A 27218-nucleotide genomic window follows, 5' to 3' on the forward strand; every position below is an offset into this window, starting at 1 on the left:
CAAAGGGTTTAAATAGAAAACAAATCTAAGATTTATGTCAACATACTAGATACCTTGTGAATCTACCATTGACTCCATGAATAACTGCCACACAAAGTGAAATAATGAAATAAACCATCCAGGTGGCACTGTTACTGCAACTCCTCAGCTGTAAAGACATGGCCTAAAAAGTAACTGGGTTTGTTTGATTTATATTTTATCATAAGAACCTAGATTAACATTTACTGAGAAAAGCTACTTGCTAGTTTCTATAAACAATTTTCTATTCTTTTATACTTAAAAAGTATATTTTGGCAAAAATACTTCAGGAAGAGAGACCTTAAATTATTAAAGGGAAAGTTAAGTAATGCTGCTAAAAAACCAAATAGCAAGTTAATGTAATTACATGTACTGAAACATGGAGCATAATTAACCTCAATTCATAGATGCCCTTTATCTTGTAACTAAATAAAGACAAATTTCCTTATTCCTCTATAAAAATTCTCATCTTCACATGCACTTTTAGCGTGAGTTACGAAGTAAAAGCACTGCAACACTGCAGAAATACTACTCACATATAGCAAATCAAAAGCTACAGTAAATACCTTGAGAGTGCCAGAATGCTGTTAGCCTCTGCACCAGCAAGAACAATTACTATAATAATATCCTCTGAATGCCTATTTACCTCCCCTAACTACAAAGATGAACTGGTGGAAGGCATTTGTCACTATGGATTTAAAATATGAATCCTGAGTCTTACAAGCCTCCTTGAGGATTGAGGCAGGGACACTCCCATTCATAGCCTTTGAAGGATATATTCTCAGCCTTTAAATCTTCACCTGAAAGCATTTTCAATACCCCAGACACCAGGTAAGCACTAATTCCCAGGAGCTTGAAAAGCAGGAGCTGTAATGAAACTGCAATGTGTCTCTACAGGCAAGAGAAAACAATACGGACAACTACTAATCCACTACAATATAAATAAAAATCGTATCTGTTCTGTATCCAAGTGTTGAAGGGAATGAGGTCAGAGAAGGTATTAATTATAAATTTTTAAATACAAAATACATTTCCTAACCAAAGGATTATAACACTACAAATAGCTATCTCTCAATTGGATAGTTCCAACAGTCATAAAAATAGTAATGAGGCAGTTATATAATGCATTATGATATTTTATTAACTCCCAACTATCAGATACCTAGTATGTGCCAGGTGTTGCCATATGCATCAGAGATATGGCGGTAAACAAAACAGAAAAAAAATCTCTACTCTTATGAAACTTCCACTCTGTTGAAAGAAAAAAGAAAAAAGAAATAATATATCAGTGCTAGAAAGAAAAACAGGAGGACCATTCATTCCTATTTGCCCTATGCAAATACCTGTTGTCTTGGTGGAACTATTAAAAGCATATTCTTTTACTCAAAATATCCTGGGTATATAATAACTCTAAAGATAATGGGATAGGTACATAGCAAAAGGTGCTATTTTAGATACTTTGGTAAGAAAAGGCTCTTATTATGATGATAAATTTCAGCAGTGACTGGAAAGAAGTGAGGGAGCAAGCAATATGTTTATATGTAAGAGGATCTTTTCAGACAGGATATACTGTGTGTGTGTGTGTGTGTGTGTGTGTGTGGGTGGGTGTGTGCTCGCGCGTGTAAAAGAGAATCTGTAAAACTTCACTGAGAAAGGATGAAAATCCATAGTTTCAATAAAGAAGTCTATGAAGTAGAAAATTTTTCAGTCATTTCTTGCCTAAAAATGGTTGCGAGGGTACAGTTTCAGCCATCAATCAGTTAATTCTGGTAAATTCCAGAATTAGAATAGTTTCCCTAAAGAGAATGTCTTCTCTATGAATATAAAATTACCTTATTATGGCTTTTAATACCATTGACACTTAATGTCATTTTATATATCATATATTTCCCTAGACCATAGGTGATTCTGGACCTCTGGTGTTTCCTTAGAAATGCAGATATGGTGTGAAATGGAATTGGTAAATTCCCTAGTAATAACACTAGTAATGATAACAACACACCATCAACAATAATAAACAAGGGACATTTTAAGTGTTTAGTGTGTGCCCAAAACTGTTCTAAGCATCTTAACTGAGTTACTCATGGATCTGGCCATTTATCAGACTGTCCAGTTAAGGGGGTCCTTGGATCTCCCTGGGCATTTTGACCATGCTCAATTTGCTCTTAGACGACATAATCTTAATTAACAAATACTGGATTTTAGACAAACAAGTACATGTTAGTTTTATATGTTACACAATGGAAAATGATATATGTGACTCACAATCCCAAAAGTAGAATACTACTGGTAAGTGGAAATTCTGGAACAGTCCACAATTGTTTCAATCGTTTCAATTCAATTCATTACTTGAAGTTCTTCTCTTTGCTCCATTGACAAAAAGTCTACTTTACTTCTATGGATTCAATTTTATATCTTATTTAAAGGATCTGTTTCTACCATTTCTACCATCATTCTGTGTTTAAGTTTAAAGGCTTGGCACTGTGGAGGCTCACTGTAGGGACACCTATGAGAAGTCTCTACAGCTTTCCCCTCCTTTCCCCTTCCATTAGAGACCTATGTGGCTTTTAGAAAGGTTACACATGTACCACTTGAACCAAAGTACATGTGTGAGTTAAGTAAACAGCATATTTTATTTCCCCACCCAACTGTCATTAGAATAAATCTCAAAACTTGATGAAAATTACAGAACACAGACCTCCTATTCTTAAGAATATCATAGGAAGATATGAGGCCTAAAGCTACTGTAATTTTGCTACCATGAATTTTACTACCATAAATGAGGTGAAGATTCAAAAAGATATAATGATTATGAATGTACAAACAATTAAAACAGAGCTTCAAAATAAATATATCAATATGGGTCCAATTATGAGAGAGAAACCACACAAGGATAATTAATATAAAGAACTATTAACTATAATGGGAATTAAAATAATGAGGGATTATATAGCTATAAAGATGTAAAGAGAACTTAAAAGAACTTAGGAATAGGGCGCCTGGATGGCTCTGTTGGTTAAGTGTCCAACTTTGGCTCAGGTCATGACCTGTGCTGACAGCTCAGAGCCTGGAGCCTATTTCAGATTCTGTGTCTCCGTCTCTCTCTCTCTCTCTCTGCCCCTCCCCTCCCTCTCTGCTCAAACTGTCTCTCTCTCTCTCTCAAAAATAAAATGAAAACATTTAAAACATTTTTAAAAAAAGAACATAGGAATGACAGATAAAAGAAACAGTCATTATTCCTGAGGCTCAGAGGACCCAATGAAGGGTTCTTTCTCCCCAAGCTCTCCTCTCCAGTGCTGAGATCCAGAACTTGTTAGAGAGCAAACAGCCTTTGCTCACTGAAAGAAGAAAAGTTGCTCACTTACTAGGAATCTACCTAAGGAACTTACCAGAAATCATTCAACTAGGGTGCCAGGGATGTTATTCACAGAGGTGTTTAACCAGAGGCACTTCAATACAAAATGACAAACAATACACATTACAAACAGGGACAGCTAGAGGAAGCTGCTGACAGCCACCCTGTACTGTAACACTAGAGCACCAGGGAAGTTTCAAGGGCCTCAGGAGTCTGGTGCTGGAAAAAGCCAAGCTCAGCACAAGATAAACAAGCACACCAGCACCTGTTAGCAAAACCATTTTCCTCTGTACTTTACTCCAGGGCCCTCTACTGCATGAAGCTTCAGTGCCAGCTGGTGGGGGGGGTGGGGGGGGGGGCTGGGAATTAAAGTTACCAGATCAGGGAAACGAGTTAAGATGGTGGAGCAGCATGGAGACCCTGAACCTGTCTCATCCTTGAAGCGCAGCCAGATCAGCACCAAACCATTTTGAACACCTAGAAATTGATCTAAGGATTAACACAACAATCTGCATAAGTTGAGCAATGGAACTCGGCAGGTACGCAGTGCAGAGAGGTGAACCGGGGGAGAGAAAAGCCATGGACTATAGGGAGCTGTTCCTGTGGAGAGAGGACAGAGAAAGAGAAAGGGGGAGAGAGCAGCACTCTGGGATAGTGCAAGAAAAGCACTCCCCTGAAAGTAGCTGGAGAGAAAGAGAGAAAAAGAGTGAAAACATATGCAGGGGACTGAACAAGAAATCTGTTCCCCAAAATCATTGACAGGAAGAAAGGAGTGGGTTTTAATACCACCTGGATTCTATAAAGAGTAGAGCACAGAGTCTGAAGTTGCAGAGCTCAGTGCCTGGTGGTGCTCTGGTGAGGAAGTAGGGTGAATCCCCAGGAGCAGGTAGTGGGTTCTGAGGGATCCGTGGGCCACATGGTGAGAAGCAGTTCACCAGCTTGGAGTGCATTTGGTAGAGGCCATACAGCCTCCCAAAAAGCAAAGGCCCCAGCAGACCCTGGAGAGCAACCACGTTTGCTGGTATTGGGACAAAGACACAAGAGTGCGGTGAAACCTGATGCCGGCTATGTGTGGTGATTTGCCATAATCTCTGAACCTCTGCCACTGCAAGACCCCATGAACATTTTCTGGAGTAAGCCAGCACCAGCCATTGCTCAGTGAGACCCTCCCCCAGAGAGTCAGCATGGGCCCAAGCCATGAGGGTCTCTGAAGTGAGGGGTTTTGAAACAACCCCATCTGAGATAAAACTGGAGAGAGGTGCCACCTGGCAGGCAGACAGCTCAGACACAGGCAGGGTAGAGGCGGGGAGTGGATGGAGGCCTGACACAAAGGAGGGGTGCTTGATCATGGGGCAGTGAGAGCATGAAGTTTCTGTGCCAGAGACTAGGGAATTGGGTGAAGCCATTTCCACCCTCCGCACACATGCAAGCTTACACGCACGCCGTACTTATCTACCCCAGGAAGCTAAGCAGAACCGCCTAGTGGAGAATGGAGCCGTTACACCAAACCCCACCCAACTGCGCCCTCCAAGCACATCCCCTACAAGACCAGCACAAGACACTCCACCTGCTTAGTGTATGGACTATAGAAGGAATCATAGTTTCAGTTCTAGGAGAAACTTAACTTCATTAAGGTTTCATTCTGTTTGCTGGTTCATTTATTTGTTCGTTATCTTTGCTTCTGTTTTTGCTTAAATTGTTTTTTTTTTCTTTTTTTTTCTTTATTTTCTTCCTTATTCTTGGATACAGAAAGAGAAAAATTTATTTCTATTTTTATTATTTTTTCACGTTATTTTTTGTTTTGATTTTTATTCTATTTCATTTTCCTTATTCATTTTTTCTAAGTTTTTTTAAGTTTTAAACTTTTTTACCTTTTTGTTCTTTTGTTTCCCTATTTTCTCCATTCTATCCAGCTTCTTTACACAAGCAGACCAAAATAAATCTAGGATATAGCTTCCTTTATTTGAATTTGTGTTTTGTTTTTAATTTATTAATTTTTTTCTTCCTCCAAAATGAAAAACAAAGGAATTCACTCCAAAAGAAGAGGGAGAAATTACAACCAGAGGCTTAATCAACACAGATATAAGCAAGATGTCTGAACTGGAATTTAGAACCACGATAATAAGAATACTAGCTGGGGTTGAAAAAAGCATAGAATCCCTTCCTGTGGAGATAAAAGAAATAAAATCTAATCAGGATGAAATTAAAAATGCTATAAAGACGCAATCTCAAATAAATGCCACAACAGCAAGGATGGATGAAGCAGAGCAGCGAAACAGCAATTTAGAAGATAAACAGCAACTTAGAAGATAAAATTATGGAGCATAATGAAGCAGAAAAAAATAGGGAAACAAAGGCAAAGAGTACAATACAAGACTTAGAGAACTTAGTGACTTATTAAAAAGAAATAACATCCAAATCATGAGAATCCCAGAAGGTGAAGAAAGAGAAAAAGGGGCAGAAGGTTTATGTGAGCAAATTATAGTGGAAAACTTTCCTAATCTGGGGAAGGACACAGACATCAAAATCCAGGAAGCACACAGATCTCCCATTAAATTCAACAAAAAGCAACGATCACCAAGGCATTTTCATAGTCGAATTCACAACTACACAGATAAGGAAAGAATTATGAAAGCATCAAGGAAAAAAAAAGTCCTTAACCTGTAAGTTAAACAGATCAGGTTCGCAGCAGACCTATCCACAGAAACTTGGCAGTCCAGAAAGGAGCGCCAGGATATATTCAATGTGCTGAATCAGAAAAAAATATGTGGCCAAGAATTCTTTATCCAGCAAGGCTGTCTGTTATTCAAAATAGAAGGAGAGATAAAGAGTTTCCTAGAAAACCAAAAACTGGGAATTCATGACCACTGAATCAGCTCTGCAAGAAATTTTAAGGGGGACCCTTTGAATGGAGAAAAGACAAAACAAAACAAAAAAGACCAAAGCAACAAAGACTAGAAAGAACCAGAGAACATCACCAGAAACACCAACTCTACAGGCAACACAATGGTGCTAAATTCATATCTTATAGTACTCACTCTAAATTTCAAAGGACTAAACATTCCAACCAAAAGACACGGGGTATCAGAATGGATAAGAAAACAAGACCCATCTATATGCTGCTTACAAGAGCCTCATTTTAGACCTACAGACACCTTCAGATTGAAAGTAAATGGATGGAGAACCATCTATCAACACAGTATTCATGGTCTTTTCAAAAGACCAAAAAGTCTTTGATATTCCAAAAGGTCAAAAGGAAAGTGGTATAGCCATACTTATATCAGACAACTAGATTTAAAAATGAAGACTACAAGAGATGAAGAAGGGCATTATATCTTAACTAAAGGGTCTATCCACCAAGATCTAACAATTATAAATATTTATGCCCCCAACGTGGAAAAACCCAAAAATATAAATCAATTAATCACAAACATAAAGAAACTCATTGATAATAATATCATAATACTAGAGGACTTCAACACCCCACTTACAGCAATGGACAGATAATCTAAGCAGAAAATCAACAAGGAAACAATGGCTCTGAATGACACAATGGACCAGATGTACTTAACAGATATATTCAGAACATTTCATCCTAAAGCATCAGAATACACTTCTTCTCAAGTGCACATGGAACATTCTCCAGAAGGGATCACATACTGGGTCACAAATCAGCCCTCAACAAGTAGAAAAAGACTGAGATCATACTGTGCATATTTTCAGACCACAATGCTATGAAACTCGAAATCAACGACAAGAAAAAATTTGGAAAAACCATGAATACTTGGAGATTAAAGAATATCCTACTATAGAATGAATGGGTTAACCAATAAATTAAAGAAGAAATTAAAAAGTTCATGGAAGCCAATGAAAATGAAAATACGACAATCCAAAACCTTTGGGATGCAGCAAAGGTGGTCATAAGAGTGAAGTATACAGCAATCCAGGCCCTCCTAAAAAAAAGAAGAAAGGTCTCAAATACACAACCTAACCTTACACCTAAAAGAGCTGGAAAAAGAACAGCAAATAAAGCCCAAAACCAACAGAAGGGAAATAATAAAGATTAGAGCAGAGATCAATGATATCAAAATCAAAAAAAAACAACAACAACAAAACCCAAAACAGAACAGATCAATGAAACCAGGAGCTGGTTCTTTGAAAGAATTAAAAAAATTGATAAATTCCTAGCCAGACTGATAAAAAAAAAAAAGGACCCAAATAAATAAAATCACAAATGAAAGAGGAGAGATCACAACCAACACCACAGAAATACAAACAATAGTAAGAGAATATTATGAGCAATTACATGCCAACAAATTGGGAAATCTGGAAGAAATGGATAGATTCCTAGAAACATACCATTCCTAGTTCACTACCAAAACTGAAACAGGAAGAAATAGAAAATTTGAACAGACCCATAACCAGTAAAGAAATTGAATCAGTAATCAAAAATCTCCCGACAAACAAGAGTCCAGGGCCAGACGGCTTTCCAGGAGAATTCTACCAAACATTTAAAGAGGAGTTAACACCTATTCTTTGAAACTGTTTCAAAAAATAGAAATGGAAAGAAAACTTCCAAACTCATTCTACGAGGCCAACATTACTTTGACTCCAGAACCAGACAAAGACCTCACTAAAAAGGAAAACTACAGACCAATTTCCCTGATGAACATGGATGTAAAAATTCTCAATAAGATATTAGCAAACCAGATCTAGCAATTCATTAAAAGAATTATTCACCATGATCATGTGGGATTTATTCCTAGGATGCAGGGCTGGTTCAATATCCACAAATCAATCAATGTGATACATAACATTAATAAAAGAAAGGATAAGAATCACAAGATTGTCTCAATAATAGATGCTGAAAACGCATATGACAAAATACAGCATCCTTTCTTGATAAAAACCTTCAAAAAAGTAGGGATAGAGGATCATTACCTCAAAATCATAAAGGTCATATATGAAAGCACCACTGCTAATAATATCCTCAATAGGGAAAAACTGAGAGATTTCCCCCTAAGGTAAGGAACACGACAAGGATGTCCACTCTCACCATTGTTATTCAACATAATGTTGGAAGTCCTGGCCTCTGCAATCAGACAACACAAAGAAATAAAAGGCATCACAAAGAGCAAGGAGGAAGTCAAACTTTTCACTCTTCACAGACTACATGATACTCTATGTGGAAAACCCAAAACACTCCACCAAAATCCTCCTATGACTGATACATGAATTCAGCAAAGTAGCAGGCTATAAAATCAATGTTCAGGGAAACAAAAATAATATAAAAGTAGAGAGGGAGACACACCATAAGAGACTCTTAAATACAGAGAACCATTAATGAGGGTCGCTGTTAGGGTGTTGGGAGGGGGTAGAGGTTAAAGGGGTGAGGAGCATTAAGGAAGACACTGGTTGGGATGAGCACTGGGTGGTTATATGTAAGTGATGAATCACTGAATTCTATTCCTGAAAATTAATTAATTAATTTTCATAATTTACAGAATTTACAGAAATCGGTTGCATTTCTATACACCAATAATGAAGCAGCAGAAAGAGAAATCAAGGAATTGATCCCATTTACAATTGTACCAAAAACCATAAAACACCTAGGTATAAATCTAACCAAAGAGGTGAAAAATCTATACACTGAAAACTATAGAGCTTATGAAAGAAATTGAAGAAGACACAAAAAAATGGAAAAACATTCCCATGCTCATGGATTGGAAGAACAATATTATTAAAATATCTATACTACCCAAAGCAATCCACATATTCAATGCAATCTCTCTCAAAATAACACCAGCATTCTTCACAGAGCTAGAACAAACAATCCTAAAATTTGTATGGAACCAGCAAAGACCCTGAATAGCCAAAGCAATCTTGAAAAAGAAAACCAAAGCTGGAAGCATCAGAATTCTGGGCTTCAAGCAGTATTACAAAGCTGTAATCATCAAGACAGTATGGTACTGGCACAAGAATAGACAAATGGATCAATGGAACAGAATAGAAAACCCAGAAATAGACCCACAAACATATGGCCAACTAATCTTTGACAAAGCAGGAAAGAATATCCAATGGAACACTCTCTTCAGCAAGTGGTACTGGGAAAACTGGACAGCGACATGCAGAAGAATTCATCTGGATGCACTTTCTTATACCATACACAAAAATAAACTCAAAATGGATGAAAGACCTAAATGTAAGACAGGAAACCATCAAAATCCTAGAGGAGAAAACTGGCAACAACCTCTATGACCTTGGTCGCAGCAACTTCTTACTCAACATGTCTCTGGAAGCAAGGAAAACAAAAGCAAAAATGAAGTATTGGGACCTCATCAAGATAAAAAGCTTCTGCACAGCAAAAGAAACAATCAACAAAACTACAAGGCAACTCATGGAATGGGAGAAGATATTTGCAAATGACACATCAGATAAAAGGTTAGTATCCAAAATCTATAAAGAACGTATCAAATTCAACACCCCAAAAAAAACAATCCAGTGAAGAAATAGGCAAAAGACATGAATAGACACTTTTCCAAAGAAGACACCCAGATAGATGGTTAACAGACACATGGAAAAATGCTACCGTTCATCATCAGGGAAACACAAATCAAAACCACAATGAGATATCACCTCACACCTGTCACATTGGCTAAAATTAACAACTCAGGCAACAAGAGATGTTGGCGAGGATGCAGAGAAAGAAGAGCCCTTTTGGGGCACATGGGTGACAGTCAGCTAAGTGTCTGACTTTGGCTCAGGAGTTCGAGCCCCGTGTCAGGCTCTGTTCTGACAGCTCAGAGTCTAGAGCCTGCTTCAGATTCTGTCTCCATCGCTCTATGCCCCTCCCCCACTCACGCACTGTCTCTTCTCTCTCTCAAATACAAATAACATTAAAAAAAAATTTTTTTTAAAGAGGAACACTTTTGCACTGCTGGTGGGAATGCAAACTGGTGCAGCCACTCTGGAAAACAGAGGCTATGGAAGTTCCCTCAAAAATTAAAAACAGAACTACCCTGTGATTCTACCCCTAGTAGAATTTCACTACTAGGTATTTATCCAAAGGCTACACGAGTGCTGATTTGAAGGGCACATGCACCCCAATGTTCATAGCAGCACCACTGACAATAGCCAAAGTATGGAAAGAGCCCAAATGTCCATCAACTGATGAATGGATAAGGATGATGTGGTATATATATATATATATATATATATATATATATATATATACACAATGGAATATTACTCAGCAATCAAAAAGAATGAAATCTTGCCATTTGCAACCACGTAGTTGGAACTAGAGTGTATTACGCTAAGCAAAATAAGTCAGTCAGAGAAAGACAAATAACATACGATTTCACTCATATGTGGAATTTAAGATAGAAAACAGATGAACGTAAGGGAAGGGAAGCAAAAATAACTGCACATTTAGTATGTTTTTAATTTTTCATATTAATAAGGTTATTGGGCATTGAGAGAAACTAACACAAAAAAAAGTAAAAGAAAAAGGGGGCCACAGCTCACAAGGGAGGTCAGAGATAGACTCAGGTGGAAGTCATCAGAATATAGGAAATACATGAAGCCATGTCTTAGGTGAGTAGAATATAAGGAGAAAGTAGAAAATAAATAAAGAGATCAGAGAGGTAAAGCCAGTGGAATAATAATACTTAAAGACAGAGAAGAGAAAGATGAGTTTGAGAAAGATACCAAAAAGTGGAATCAGTACGGTACAAAGAGACCTAAGAGAAAAACCAAATCAGGAAAAGCAAGGCAAGAAAGTTTCCAAGTAATAAAAACCAATGCTGTTTCCGATTCTGTGTCTCCCTCTCTCTCTGCCCCTCCCCCATTCATGCTCTGTCTCTCTCTGTCCCAAAAATAAATAAACGTTGAAAAAAAAATTTAAAAAAACCAGTAAGTACTCTTATAGACCCAAAATTTCAAATTAAATAGAAAGAAAGGATTATGTTTTTAATAAGACAATTTCAGAATGATGAAATTACTAGACAATTTCAGAATGATGAAATTACTACCTCATATTTATGTATAACAATATGCACATGGTACTAGATAATACTAGAGTTTATATTTTCTAGGATACACAACACAATTGCCCAGATACTGAAGAAGATGTTCAAGAAATATTAAAAAGGCATTTACCCACTGGCACCAAATTGCCACCTAGCTAATCTGCCACAGTGAAAGAATATCAAGAACTAGAACATCTAGGGGCGCCTGGGTGGCGCAGTCGGTTAAGCGTCCGACTTCAGCCAGGTCACGATCTCACGGTCCGTGAGTTCGAGCCCCGCGTCGGGCTCTGGGCTGATGGCTCAGAACCTGGAGCCTGTTTCCGATTCTGTGTCTCCCTCTCTCTCTGCCCTTCCCCCATTCATGCTCTGTCTCTCTCTGTCCCAAAAATAAATAAAAACGTTGAAAAAAAAATTTTTTTAAAAAGAACTAGAACATCTATAAAAAAAAATAAATAAGATGTTAACATTGGCCATAAAGAGTTCTCTGGAGAATAATTATTAAACTGTAAGTGTCATGAAGATAAGACAATAAGCTGGCCCTATTCCTCCCCATATGCCTAGATTCCAGCATGGTGCCAGGTTCCATGTTTCTACACAGCTAACATCCCAATGGATGAAGGGGGGAAGAACAGGTGACACTGATGATGCCCAATTTTGTCAGTGTTTTGATCCACAGTTCCATGTTAGACCAAACTGGTGATCCCAGATCTCTAATTACAAGGATAAATAACAGAGCTTTTCATTTCATACCCAGAGCTTGAATAACTTATTCCCAAGTATGTATACATGCATTGCTGCTCTCAAAAATAGTTGTATCTTTTTATAGTTGAATCCTAACACTTTGAGGAATTTACTATCATCCACAGCCTTGAAAATGTCACTTCAAATAATTTATTAACATATTGGATGCAATATAAAACACAAATCATATATACTTCAAGCTACCATTACTTCAATCTTCTATTATTTACCCTATGAATTTGTAATACATTGAGGTTACAGGCATATGCTTGTTTGCAGGGCAAAGCCCCACACAATGTGAATCACTATCTTTACATCAAAAACACTTCATATCATCTAAATCAATATAAAGTTCAAGTAAGTCTCTTTGATTTCCACACACCTAACATAGAAAAAGGAAAAATTCCTAGTCACTCTGCAGCACGTGTACATTTTATTATTTCCAGGTATATTCTGACAAACATTTAAAAAGTGTTTTAGAAGTCTCAACTCAAGATTTCTAAAATCCTTCATGGACTCTTTTTTTAACTTTTATCTAACCCAGGATTAAGCAGAATTCTAAAATGTCCTAGAAACAGGAATTAAAAGTTACAAACTTACATTCAAGCTGTGCAACCACATCTCCAGGGTCTACTGCTTCAGGGAACACCTACAGTGGGAGAACACAGAGGGAAGCAGGGTGGAGAAGAGGAAGTGAAAGGAACATACACATAAAATAGTCTTTGTAATTCCCCTCTCCTTCCCAAAATATTCCTTTCTCATCCATAGAAACTTTGGACATTATTGAGAACTGTCACTTCCTCTCTGCTTCCCACGATCACTATGGAAGCTCTGACAATCAAACAAACACACATTATGGCTGGCTGGCTCTCCCTCTCCAACTTCACCAGGGCTGCTTCTTCATCTCAACTCCTCCCCTGTTGGTCACCATGGTCATACTGGCCTTCTTGGTGCCCCTCCAACTCATCAAGCTTATTCCCAGCAAGAAGTCTTTATATTTGCTATTCCTCTGCTTAGAACGCTTTTCCACTAGACCTTCAAATAACTGATAACTGTCTCATAATTCAGTTCAGCTTAAATGTTATCATCTTCTCTGACCACCCTTTAAAACAGATAATCCCCTGAATCCCTCAATTCCTCTCTGTTCCCTCACCCTCCCTTTATTCTTTTCATGACACTTATCACTATCTAAAATTATTCTATTCCTGTGTTTACTTCATTATTGTCGGTTTCTCCTATTACAGGGAAAGCTCCAGGTGGGGAGGCTGTTTGTCTTGTTTACCCAGTGCCTAGAATAGTGCATGAAACAGAGCAGGAAGTGGGTAATTATCAGAAAAGGAAAAGGAAAAGGAAAAGGGAAAGGAGAAGGAAAAGGAAGGAAGGAAGGGGAGGACAGGGAAAGAAGGAAGGGGAGGAGAGGGAAGGAAGGAGGAAAGTAGAGAAGGAAAGAAGGAAATAAAGTGAAGAATATGATTGGTAATAACCAAAAGCAGCAGTTTTAGGGAAAAACAGAAAAGAAACTCATAGAAAGAAGTACCAGAAGATAGCCAAAAGTAAAATAAAATCTATTTTTACCTATTAATGTCTCCTCTTTCTCTTTGTTGTGAAAATTATTATTTAATATTCAAGATGCTCTATTTTACATAGAGCCCACTAACACAATTTTAGAAATAAACTGATCCATTATGAAAATGAGGCAACTCATTTCATGAATAATACAATGCATATTTCTTTTCAAGCTTCCAGATTTAAGTTACAAATCTCCTTTTCAATGAAATCAAAGTATATATAGTCAGTAGTAATTTGTCTTTAGGGCTTTTATTAAAAATTTGGAAGTACACTGATTATTTGTTAATATTTGATCTGTCACTTGAACTCACCTTTTCAAACACCATTCTGGCATTGAAGACCAGTGGAAAATTGGCTGGGACACATTGTGTCTTTTTGTATTGGCCAAACACACAGATGCTAAGATAGATGTCCTCCTTGTCTTTCAGCACCACTCCTGGACAAGTTACCTGAACAAAATTAGATAGAGAGATGTAAGTGCTTTATGAATTCCCTGAACTATCCTACTGAAATAACTTACATGACATTACATAAAAACACTAGTCTGCTAAGCCAATAAAAAGACGCACAAATTAAAAGAAAAGAGATTCTCGTGTTTACAGAGTTAAATGAAATGCCTTTATAACTTCCATCCCTCTGAGAAATCTATGATTCTCCATTTGGTTATTTGTTCCACATTTGAAGCTCTGTGTACTGGCTCTTGGGACAGATACTAACAGTTTTAAACAGTCAGCCTTAGGCACCCACTTTATGCTGAATGCTGACATAAACTTTTCAGCATCATTTAATCACAAAGGATTAAGACTCAGCAGAAACAAAGCACTATCCTAGAGGACAAAAATAATAGCAATAAAAACCACAAATATGACCCGTATAACCCTAAATAGCAGCCCATATACACCCTCATCAAATGCAATATGACGGACTTTCAAAGCTAGTGAATTATAAATTTCTAGTCCAATGATACATTTTTTAAACATGAAATTGCACTTCATTATCCTCATGATTGACACAAAGTATAGGCACAAAATATGGTGTTTCTAAAAAGTCCACAGCACAGATTCCCCAGTCCCAGTCATATTTCACTGTCAGTGATCAACCACACCCTTAAAGAAATATTAACGGCTAAGATTTGAATCCAACCCACCCACATAGTAACATTACTCAACATCCCCCAATAATACAATCAAAGTATATTTTTATTGTTCTCTAAACATACACATTACTGTCCTACCTTACATTCTTCCATTATCTGGACTACTACTCCTTACTACTCCATTCCATCTCTGCCTCATTTATACTCACCACCTTCCAAGGCTTACATCAACTGCGTCTCCTACACAAAACTCTGGACTCACCAGCTACCATTATTCAATTCAATCTAATTCAAACATTTATTATGAATTTACCATATTCAAATAAATACGTTTTAGATTCTCATAGCATTTTGTAGTTCTCTTAAGGCCTAATTATTATCTCCCTGCATTTTAATTAAGTAGGTACAATTCACCTCTTTTATTTAATTATAAATTCCCTGAGGATAGAAATTTTATTTTCTCATCAATGTATCCAAAACACAGACTTTCAGTATTAAGAAGCTCCGAGATTATCAAATAGCTTCAGATTTTTTACGTACAATAACCACAGAGCCCCAAGAAAGTATAGGTGATTTACTTACTTAAAGTGACACAGAAAATCAATCAATACAATACTTTCAAAAGTGCTTAGAAAAGTGCCTAACAGAGCATTCAACCAATACCAGCTATAGTTATTGTGAAGCTGAAAATCACTGCATCTGTCATCTCAACACAAATTACTGCATTGAATAAATGACCAAGACTTCAGGTCTCTTTGTATGTAGCAGTTAAGATTATTTTCCATGCCAGATATTTATACTCCATCTCCCTCTTATTCTATTTTCCAATTTCCGTTCTGATATATTCCCTACTGATTATTAAAATCTATTAAAATCAAGGTCCTCAGCAAATATAATGTTGTCCATCACCTTCATTTCCTACTCTGCCTCATTAAAATCAAACCTGTTATAATCCCTCTAAATCCATGTTATCCAGTATGGTAGCTGCTAGCCACTTATGTCCACAGTTGTGGCTGGACCAAACTGAGACGGACAATGAGTATAAAATACAAGATTTTGAAGACTTGTTCAGAAAGATTTTGAAAACTCATTATAAAAACAGCATAAAATATCTCATTAATAACTAACACTTTGAAAACATTGATTTAAATAAAATTATTGTTAAAATTAATTTATCTACTCCTTTTAACTTTTTTAATATAGCTGTAAAAATTTTTAAATTGCACCTTTGGCTTAAATTTGTGGTTCATATTATATTTCTACTGAGTAGTGCACCGGCTCTAACTGTCCTACTGGAAACTACGGACTCTCTTTCCAATGTGTAATATATGCAAGAAGGCATGACTTTTTCTCATCCACAATTCTACAAATTCTGCCATGCTTTAAAGAACACCCAGTAGCTTCCCAAAAAGAAAGCAATAGAGGGGGGTGGGGGTAAAGAAAATCAGATAAAACAAATAGAAAATAAAAAGCAAAGAAGTTGACTTAAAACACCCATATGGATAATTATACGAATGCAAATATTCTAAGCATTCTAATTAAATGGCAGAAATTGTCAGATTGGATAAAAAAAGCAAGACACAATATGCTGTCTGCAAAAAAAAAAAAAAAAAAAAAAACAACCACGTTAAAGTCACACATAGAAAAAGTGCTTTCAGAATGGTGGAGCAAATATCTCCAAAATTCAGTCCCTCTATAAAAGCAAAGAGAACACTATGAAAAACTGTCAAAATCAACTTTTTTACAGCTCTAGAAATTAACCAGAGATTTGCAAAAATATGAAGAGCATTTGGTCAACTAACCAAATAGATGAATTTTGGTTAAAATAGTGATATTGTGGTGTGTTAACATATTCTACTCCCAACACCCTCTACTCAGGTCTTCTGTAACCTTGAAAACCAAAATCCTTACAATTAGAGTAGTCATAAAAACTAGCAACCCCACAGACACTGGAGGAGAACAGGTTCTGTGCTACCCAAAAGTCCCATCTCCAGGGAATTGCCATTATTTGCTCTGTCTCAGAGTATCCCGGAAACCCTCATTCACAGGAATTCTCTACTTGACCTGAATTAGAGTTTACTCAAACAGCCTTTCTCCCTAAGGCAATTGTCAAAAACAATCAGCAGCAATTGTTTAACACCACAGATGCCTGAGGCAGTGATCCCAATTGAGGCACACCACAAGCTGATCAAAATACTTAAAAGGCAAAGCTGGAAAATCATGTGCATGGGTGTATGGGGGGAGGCTGTTTTTGACAAGCTATAATATATTCTTTGCAATTCAGAAGATCATGCACATGTGCAGGGCTGTGCACATTTGCAGAAATGACCTGATGAAACCCTAATCTCTTACTTCTGGATGACCTTGAGGCTTTGAGATAGTTGGAAATGAAGGCTAAGACAGAGTTGTAAATTACCTGCGGTACATTGAAAGCATGCCCCAACAAGCACACAGAGATCCTCAGCAAAGACTGGGAGACTTACTGGTTCAAGACATTTAAGGATATATATATCCTTAATACCATCATTAGCAAGCCATGAAGCTAACCAGAGACTTTGGTGGCCACACGTGACAAAGAATACAGACTTTAACTCAGTAAAGTAACTAAACAAACAAAAAGCAACAGCAAACAACAGCAAACAACAAACCCTGAGAAATAGGGAGTCTGATTTACAGAGTTCCTTATTATATTACTCAAAATGTTCAATTTTCAATAAAAAATATCACATGCAAAGAAACAAGAGTATAAACCTTACACACAGGAAAAGGTAATCAATAGAAACTGTCTTTGAGGAAGCCTAGAAGTTGGGCTTACTAAACAAACACTTTAAATCTATTATAAATATGTACAAAGAGCTAAAGGAAACCTTGTCTAAAAATCTAAAGGCAAGTATGGCAACATAGCAATGATGTCTCATCAAAGAAAGAATAACAAATAAATAGAAATTATTTTTTGAAAGAACCAAATAGAAATTCTAGAGTTGAAAGTATATGACATGACATGGAAAAAATCACTAGAGAAGCTAGCAGAAGTAAGAATAAGTGAACCTGAAAATATGGCAATTGAGATTCTTCAGCCTGAGGAACAGAAAGAAAAAATAAAAATGAACAGAATCTCAGAGACCTGTGGGATACCATCAAGTACAACAACATAGATATAATAGGATCCACAGAATGAAAGGAGAAAGGGCCAGAAATATTTGAAATAATGGACAAAAACTTGCATAATTTAAAGAAAAGCAATCTACATCCAACAAGCTCAAAGAATTCCAAACCACATACATCATAATCAAACTTTCAAAAGACAAAGATGAAGAGAGAACCTTAAATGCAACACAAGAGAAGTGATTCAGTAGGTACCAAAAATCCTCAATAGAATTTACAGGTGCTTTTGTATCAGAAACATGAAGCCAGAAGGAAGTGGGATGACTTATTCAAAAATGCTGAAAGAAGGCTTTCTTGAAATAAGAATCAATATTGAGAAAAATTTCCCTTCAAAAAAAAGGAAAATTAAATTAAGACATCCTTGGATAAACACAGATAATTCATCATTAGCAGAACTTCCCTACAAAATATACTAAAGAGAATCCTTGATTGGAAATGCAAGGACACTAGACAGTAACTCAAATCCACATGAAAAAAATACAGAGCATCAGGAAAGGAACTGCATATATAAATATAACAACAGTACAAAATTTTTTTGTCTTATTTCTCCATCCTTATTTAAAATAAAATTACATAGGGGTGCCTTGATGGCTCAGTTGGTTAAGCATCTGACTCTTGATTTCAGCTCAGGTCATGACCTCACAGTTCTTGAGATCAAGCCCCACGTTGGGCTCTGTGTTGACAGTGCAGAGCCTGCATGGGGTTCTCTCTCTCCCTTTCTCTCTGCCACTTACATGCATCCTCTCTCAAAATAAATAAATATTTTAAAAAATAAAATTAGATAAAATTACATAAGGCAGCAAATATTAAGCTACGTTGGTGAGGCTTGTATGTATAAAGATATAAATTGTATGACAATAAAGTCATGAAGAAGACGAGAATGGAACTCAACAGAAACAAAAATTTTGTGTACCACTGAAATTAAATTGGTATCAATCCATACTAGATTGCTATAATAAATGGAGATGTTAATTGTGAGCCCCAAAACAATCATCACTAATAACAAAAAAAATATAGTAATAGAAACAAAGGAATTAACATGGTACACTAGAAAACAGTTAACTCAAAAGACATCAAGGCAGAAACATAGAAACAAACAAAGACATAAGACCTGCAGAAAACAAACAGTAAAATGAAAGAGGCAAATCCTACCTTATCTGTGATTATGTAAATTAAAGGTAAATTGACCAACTACTCCAGTCAAAGGGAGAACCTGGTAAAATGGATAAAAACTATAATCCAACTATACATTGTCTATAAGAGACACACTTTAGGGGCGCCTGGGTGGCTCAGTCAGTTAAGCGTCCGACTTCAGCTCAGGTCATGATCTCGCGGTCCATGAGTTCGAGCCCCGCATCGGGCTCTGTGCTGACTGCTCAGAGCCTGGAGCCTGTTTCGGATTCTGTGTCTCCCTCTCTCTCTGACCCTCCCCCGTTCATGCTCTGTCTCTCTCTGTCTCAAAAATAAATAAACGTTAAGAGACACACTTTAAATATTTTATTTTTAATTTTACTTGAGAGAGAGAGAGGGAGAGAGAATGAACAGGGGAGGTGCAGACAGAGAGGGAGAAAGAAAATCGTAAGCAGGCTCCAAGCTCAGTGCACAGCCCAACATGGGGTTCAATCCCATGACCCTGAGTCATGACCTGAGCTGAAATCAAGAGTCAGACACTCAAGCAACTGAACTACCCAAGGGCACTCTTGTAGGTGCCCCTACAGGAGTCACACTTTAGCAAAGAAACAAATGAGTTGATAGTAAAAGAATGGAAAAAATTAAGCAGCAATCAGAGAAGAGCAGCAGTGGTTATGCTAATATCAGACAAAATAGACATTAAAACAAAAATCGATTCTAGAAACAAAAGGACATTTTATAATGACATAACAATTAAAAATACATATAAGACATATTTCAAGAAGACATAACAATTACAAACATACGTACACTTAACAGAGCTCCAAAATACATGAAGCAAAAAAAGACAGCCATCTCTCCAAAGAAGATAAACAAATGGCCAACAAACTCATGAAAAATGTTCAACATCATTAGCCATTATGGAAATATAAATCAAAACCATAATGAGATACCTCTTCGCATCTGCTATGATGACTACAATCAAAAATATAAGACAAAAACAAGTGTTGGGGAGCACGACAAAAAAATTGGAACCCTCACACTTTGCTGACAGAAATGTATTGAAGGCACAGCCACTGTGGAAAAAAGTCCAGCAGTTTATGAAAAAAACTAAACAGAGTTAGTATAAGATTCAGCAATTCCTGGGTATACATCCAAGAGTGCTGAAAACATATGGCAACCCCAAAATACATACAAGAGTATAGCAGCATTATTCACAATAGCCACATAGATACACAATAGCCACAAAATAGATACAATCCAAATGTCCATCAACTTAAGAATGGATTAGCAAAATGTAGTATACCCATACAACGGAATATTATCTGACCATAAAAATAAAGCACTGACAGATGCTACATGAATGAACCTTACAAACACGCTAAGAAGCCAGACACAAAAGGCCACATATTGTATGATTGATTCCATTTATATAAATGTCAGAAAATCAACTAGTGGTATCCAGGACCTCAAGGAAGAGGGAGAATGAGGAATGACAGCTCACAAGTATGGGATTTCTTTACAGGGTGCTGAAAATGCTCTGCAATTACTGGTGACTGTTTTACAACTTTGTGAATATGTTAAAATTCACTGAATTTACACTTCATTTTTTTACTTTTTATTTGAGAAAGAGGGTGAGCACAAGTGGGGAAGAAGGGCAGAGGGATACAGAGAGAGAATCTTAAGAAGTCCAGCTCTATGGGCATGGGGCTCGATCCCACAACTCTGGGATCGTGACCTGAGCCAAAATCAAGAGTCGGATATTCAACTGACTGAGTCATCCAGGCATCTGTGATTTTACACTTTAAATGGATGCATTTTATATATGTGGGTTATATCTTAATTTTTTTTAATTTAAAGATTCATGATAAAAGCGAAATGATATAAAAAGGTATACCATGCATTCACTAGTCATAATAAAGCTGGAGTGATAGTCTTTTTTTAAAAATTGTATTGATTTTGGGACAGATATAGAGAGCAAGTGGGGGAGGGGCAGAGAGAAAGGGAGACAGAATCCCAAACAAGCCCTGTGCTATAGGCACAGAGCCCCAGGCAGGGCTTGAACTCACAAACCATGAGATCGTGATGCTTCACTGAATGAGCCATCCAGGCACCCCAGTAACAGCCTTAATGTGACATAAAGTAGACTTCAGAAAAAGAGAAAGATTACCAAGGTTAAAGTGAAACATTACATACTGATTAAAAATTTTGATTTATCAAGAAGATATAACAAAATTAAATGTGTAAGCAATTAATAATACAGTATCAAAGTAAAGGAAGTAAAAAGTACAGTATATAACTGAATTTCAATACCTTACTCTCAGTAACTGATAAAATAAGCAGTCAAAAAAATCATTAAAGGGGCGGCTGGGTGGTTCAGGCAGTTAAGTGTTTGACATCAGCTCAGGTCATGACCTCAAGAGTCTGAGCCCCACATGGGCCGCTGGAATGACAGCACAGACTCTGTTTTGGATACCTGGTCTCTCTCTCTCCCTCCACACCCCACTCCTCAATCATGCTATCTCTCAAAAATAAACATTTTAAAAAGTTTTTGAAAAGATCATTAGGGGTGCCTAACCAGCTCAGTCGGTTGAGCATCCGACTTCGGCTCAGGTCATGATCTTGCATTCATAGGTACAAGCCTCTCATCATGCTCTGTACTGACAGCTCAGAGCCTGGAGCCTGCTTCCTCTCCCTCTCTCTCTGCCCCTCCCCTGCTAGTGCTCTATCTCTGTCTCTCAAAAAATAAAATAAAACGTCAAAAAAAATTTGTTAGTTAAAAAAAAGATCATTAAAGGTATAGAAAATGTGAATAACATTCAAGTAATTTGACCTAGCGACGTTGATCCTCTTCATCAAGAAAGAGGATATTGTGAGCCATATAAATCTCAATAAACATAAAATGACTGAAATCATGCAGATTATTTTCTGTAATCCCATTAAACTGGAAATAAATAAGAGGAAAAATATCTGGAAAAAATCTGAATATTTGGAAATCAAACAACATATTCCTAAATCACTTCTATGAGTCAGAGAAGAAATTATAAGACAAATTAAAAAATACTTTGAACTGCATGAAAATGAAAAGACAAACATATAAAAATGTGTTAGATATAATTAAATCACTTCTAAAAAGTGTATTATAGCTTTAATCTTGAAATTTCCTTCAGTTCTTCTTCTGCAGAAAAAGCATTTGACACAATTAAGCCCCATTTATGATGAAAGCTCTAGCAAACTAAGAACTGAAGGAAATTTCTTCAATTGATACAGAATATGAAAAAGCCTGAATTTGATGCCACACATAATGTTGAAAAACTGAATGCTTCCCCAATATCAGCAAAAAGGTTAGTATGTCCATGCTCAACACTTCTATTCAGCAGTGTACAATAAATAGGTCCTGGCCAGTGCAAAAAGACAAGAAAAAGAAATTTTAAAATAAAAGAAATAAGGGGCAGCTGGGTGGCCCAGTTGGTTGAGCGTCTGACTTCGGCTCAGGTCATGATCTCGCAGTTCGTGAGTTCGAGCCCCACACCAGGCTCTGTGCTGACAGCTCAGAGCCTGGAGCCTGCTTCGGATTCTGTCTCCCTCTCTCTACCCCTTCCTTGCTCATGCTCTGTCTCTCTCTCTCTCTGTCTCTCAAAGATGAATAAGTGTTAAAAAAAATAATAATAATTAAAAAATAAAAATTAAAAAAAGAAAAGAAATAAAAGGTACATGGATTGAAAAGTAAAAAGTGAGGGGCGCCTGGGTGGCGCAGTCGGTTAAGCGTCCGGCTTCAGCCAGGTCACGATCTCGCAGTCCGTGAGTTCGAGCCCCGCGTCGGGCTCTGGGCTGATGGCTCAGAGCCTGGAGCCTGTTTCCGATTCTGTGTCTCCCTCTCTCTCTGCCCCTCCCCCGTTCATGCTCTGTCTCTGTCTGTCCCAAAAATAAATAAACGTTGAAAAAAAAAAAATTAAAAAAAAAAAAAAGAAAAGTAAAAAGTGAAACAGTATTTGTAGACCACCTAACTGTAGTCTACAATCTACAAATAAACTACTAGAAATAAGGAAGGAATCTGATGTCACAGGATAGAAGTTCAATATGCAAAAATCAACGTTATTTCTCTGTACCAGCAACACTTACAAAATGAAATTTTTTAAAACAGCATTTACAATTTGATAATAAAGTATATTTAAAAAATTAAAAATAAATTAAAAAAACAGCATTTACAATAACATTAAAACCTTAAGTATGTAGTACTTAGGTATAAATTTAACAAAGTATGTGTGAGGAATGTCCACTGAAAAAGTTCATACCGTGGAGAGAGAGAAAGATTTCAAACATTCAAATTACAGTAAAACCTTGGATTAAGAGTAACTTGCTCTACAAGTGTTCTTCAAGATGAGCAAACATTTATAATAAATTCTAAGTTGACAAATGAGCCATGTTTGTATTTACAATACAAGTAGTACATTATGTTGAATGTCACATGATCACAACTGGGCCAACGGTTCATCTCTCTCTCTCTGTCTCTCAGTCTCTCTCATTACGGGATTATGGGTGACCATCTCCCATGCTCAAATGCTCAGTCTCAGGCTGCAGTGTTGGGCAGAAATCAGTGATTTTTCAGAACACTGGAAGGTGCCCACAACTGGCACTAGTGTATTATTTGTCACTTCAAAGTACCTATGGACAGTCCTTTGCTTTTCCATATAAGAGTAAGGTGAGGAATGCTTTGCTTCATTCTAGGTCAGGCTGCTTACAGATATAGACCCTTTCCTCTGCTGCCTTATTGCCAGTTTCATTAAATATGGTATATGACAAGAGTTTATTAATGCTGTACTGTAGTTAACATTCATACAAGCATATACAATGGCCTCCCATATACAATGGCAGGAAAAGATTTCATTAAGCCAACAGATAGCAGTGACTCCATTAGTGATAGTGAAAGTCATCTTACAGAATGACCCTCCTCTCTCGTCTCCCTCACACCAGCCATGAAGGTTTTCAAAGGTAACTGCAGGTTAATTTCTTTATTTTTCTTTATATTTTGTATTTTCTTTATTATTTTGTATTATATTACAGCATTGTAATCATTTCTATATGAATATTTTTGGGTTGTGGAACGAATCATCTAAGTTTCCATTACTTCTTATGGGGAAATTCGCTTTGATATACAAGTGCTTTGGATTACAAGCATGTTTCCAGAACAAATTATGCTCGCAAACCAAGAGTTTACTATATATTGTGATAGAAGTCATGACAGTGGTTACCTTTGGGAGAGGAGGTGACAGGAGGAATGGCTGAGAGGGATGGAGCACAAGGGCACAATCTGGGGTGCTGATGATATTCTAATTATTGATCCAGGTGGTAATTACACACATAGGATTCGTGCACTTGCTGAACATAGAGTTCCACAAACAGTTAACTTAAAAGAATCAACAGCATTCTTTGTTTACCAGTGACAAAGAAAGAAAGAAAAGAAAAGAAAAGAAAAGAGAAAAGAAAAGAAAAAGCTATCTGCTAAAGACAGGAAAAACAAAGTAAAAAAGTTCAACTAGAAGATCTTTGAAATTTACATTACATATAACCAATAGGCTACTATCCAAGATATATTCAACAAGATGGAAAAAAAAGAAAAAAACCTCTGAGATTGCTAAGGGCAAAGGATATAAACTGGCTATTCACAGAAAATGAAAATGCTGGGATTGGAGGTTGGAGTTATACAATTGTAATCCAAGAAATGCCTAGAGCCATCAGAAACTGGAAGAACAACCTTCCCCCAACTCCACCTCCACTTCCAGATCCTTCTGAAGGAGTACTGGGCCCTGCTGATAATTTTATTTTGGACTTCTGCCCTCCAGAAATGTGAGCAATGTGAAGACAAACTTGTCTTAAGACACCAAGTTTGGGGACATGTGTTATAGCACCCTATGAAACTAACACAATTTCCTGAGCCCCCATAGTTCCATTTCTAAATCTAGTGCCTAGAGCACTGGGCCTGTATCTATAAGATTCAAAACCCTCCTGGGGCGTCTGGGGAGCTCAGTCAGTTGGGCGTCTGACTTCGGCTCAGGTCATGATCTCACAGTTCGTGAGTTCAAGCCCCACGTCTGGCTCTGTGCTGACAGCTCGGAGCCTGGAGCCTGCTTCAGATTCTGTGTCTCCTTCTCTCTCTGCCCCTCCTCTGCTCATGCTCTGTCTCTCTCTCAGTCAAAAATAAATAAACATTAAGAAAAAAATTTTTAAAGATTCAAAACCCCCCTGTGCAACAGTGTGCAATTTACCTATACGTGTGACTAAAAAAATAAACCAATGCCCTAACTGAAAAAAAAAACTATATGTATAGAAAAATAATTTATAATAAAATATCTATTTCTACATGTCAATGCTCAGGCAGGACTAAGCTAGAAAATATAATATTTACACCTATACACTGAGTCTACATAATACAGATAGTTTCAAAAGCAGAATGATAGGCGCCCATGTTGGCAACTCAAACACAAGCAGTGCTGCCATCGGTGCCATGATTTTCCAAAAAAAGTAAACTCTTCACAGAGTTCCAAACAAAACAAAGTATACTCTCCTCAATTTACACTACAATTGTATTCCTGGAAAATTCACTGTATTTTACCACCTTTCAAAAAAAAAAAAGAAAAAAGATTTTGTGTTTATACGTAAAACAAAGTTAGATTCTTAACTTCCAAAAATTATATACAGGTTTTCATCTACATATTCAATAGGACATTCAAGTCATGCAGAATACTAGACAATGAACACCAACAGGACCCCCCAACTACTAAGGCAAACAAAGGTAGCCCAACAAATTTCACTGGCATTTAAAAGTCTATCAATAATAGACGGAGGGGTGCTTGGGTGGCTCAGTCGGTTGGGCGTCCAACTTCCACTCAGGTCATGATCTCGTGGTTTGTGAGTTCGAGCCCTGCATCGGGTTCTGTGCTGACAGCTCGGAGTCTGGAGCCTGCTAAGGATTCTGTGTCTCCCTCTTCCTCTCTGCCCCTCCCCCACTCACACTCTGTCTCTCCTTCAAAAATAAATAAACATTAAAAAAATTTTTAAATAATAATAGATGGAAAAAAGACAGTCTCTTCACAAATGATGTTGGGAAAACTGGATGGCGACACACAGAAGAATGAACCTGGACCACTTTCTTACACCATACACAAAAATAAACTCAAAATGTATGAAAGACCTAAATGCAAGACAGGAAGCCATCAAAATCCTAGAGGAGAAAACAGGCAACAATCTCTCTGACCTCAGCCGCAGCAACTTCTTACTTGACATGTCTCCAGAGGCCAGGGAAACAAAAGCAAAAATGAACTATTGGGATCTCATCAAGATAAAAAGCTTCTGCACAGTGAAGGAAACAATCAGCAAAACTAAAAGGCAACCAACAGAATGGGAAAAGATCTTTGCAAATGACACATCAGATAAAGGGTTAGTATCCAAAATCTATAAAGAACTTATCAAACTCAACACCCAAAAAACAAATAATCCAATGAAGGAATGGGCAAAAGACATGAATAGACACTTTTCCACAAAAGACATCCAGGTGGCTAACAGACACATGAAAAGATGCTCAACATCACTCAACACCAGGGAAATACAAATCAAAACCACAATGAGATACCACCTCACACCTTTCACAATGGCTAAAATTAACACCTCAGGCAACAACAGATGTTGGCAAGGATGCTGAGAAAGAGGAACCCTTTTGCACTGCTGGTGGGAATGCAAATTGGTGCAGTTACTCTGGAAAACAGTATGGAGGTTCCTCAAAAAATTAAAAATAGAATTATCCTATAACCCAGCAATTGCACTACTAGGTATTTATCCAAAGGATATGGTTTCAATGGGGCACATGCACCCCAATGTTTACAGCAGCATTATCGACAATAGCCAAAGTATGGAAAGAGCCCAAATGTCCATCGACTGATGAATGGATAAAGAAAATGTGATATCACACACACACACACACACACACACACACACACACACACACACACACACACACTGGAATATTACTCAGTGATCAAAAAGAATGAAATCTTGCCATTTGCAACTACATGGCTGGAACTAGCACTAGCATGTATTATGCTAAGCTAAGTAAGTC

The 27218-nt window shown here is 37.2% G+C and overlaps 1 protein-coding gene across 3 annotated transcripts in view; it reads right to left on the bottom strand.

Moving 5' to 3' along the window:
- SPATA6 (spermatogenesis associated 6) overlaps window positions 1–27218 on the bottom strand; it is a 151605-nt gene that overhangs the window by 118595 nt on the left and 5792 nt on the right. For all 3 annotated transcript variants that reach the window (XM_086716921.1, XM_086716920.1, XM_086716922.1), the window contains exons 2-3: window positions 14025–14162; window positions 12745–12793 (exon numbers count right to left, since the gene is read on the bottom strand). In XM_086716921.1, coding sequence (XP_086573047.1) covers window positions 12745–12793; window positions 14025–14162 — 187 coding nt within the window. The remainder of the gene's footprint in view (window positions 1–12744; window positions 12794–14024; window positions 14163–27218) is intronic.

This window comes from Puma concolor, chromosome C1 (assembly GCF_028749965.1).
Source record: "Puma concolor isolate L17-30 chromosome C1, mPumCon1.1.hap2, whole genome shotgun sequence".
NCBI classification, from domain to species: domain Eukaryota; kingdom Metazoa; phylum Chordata; class Mammalia; order Carnivora; family Felidae; genus Puma; species Puma concolor.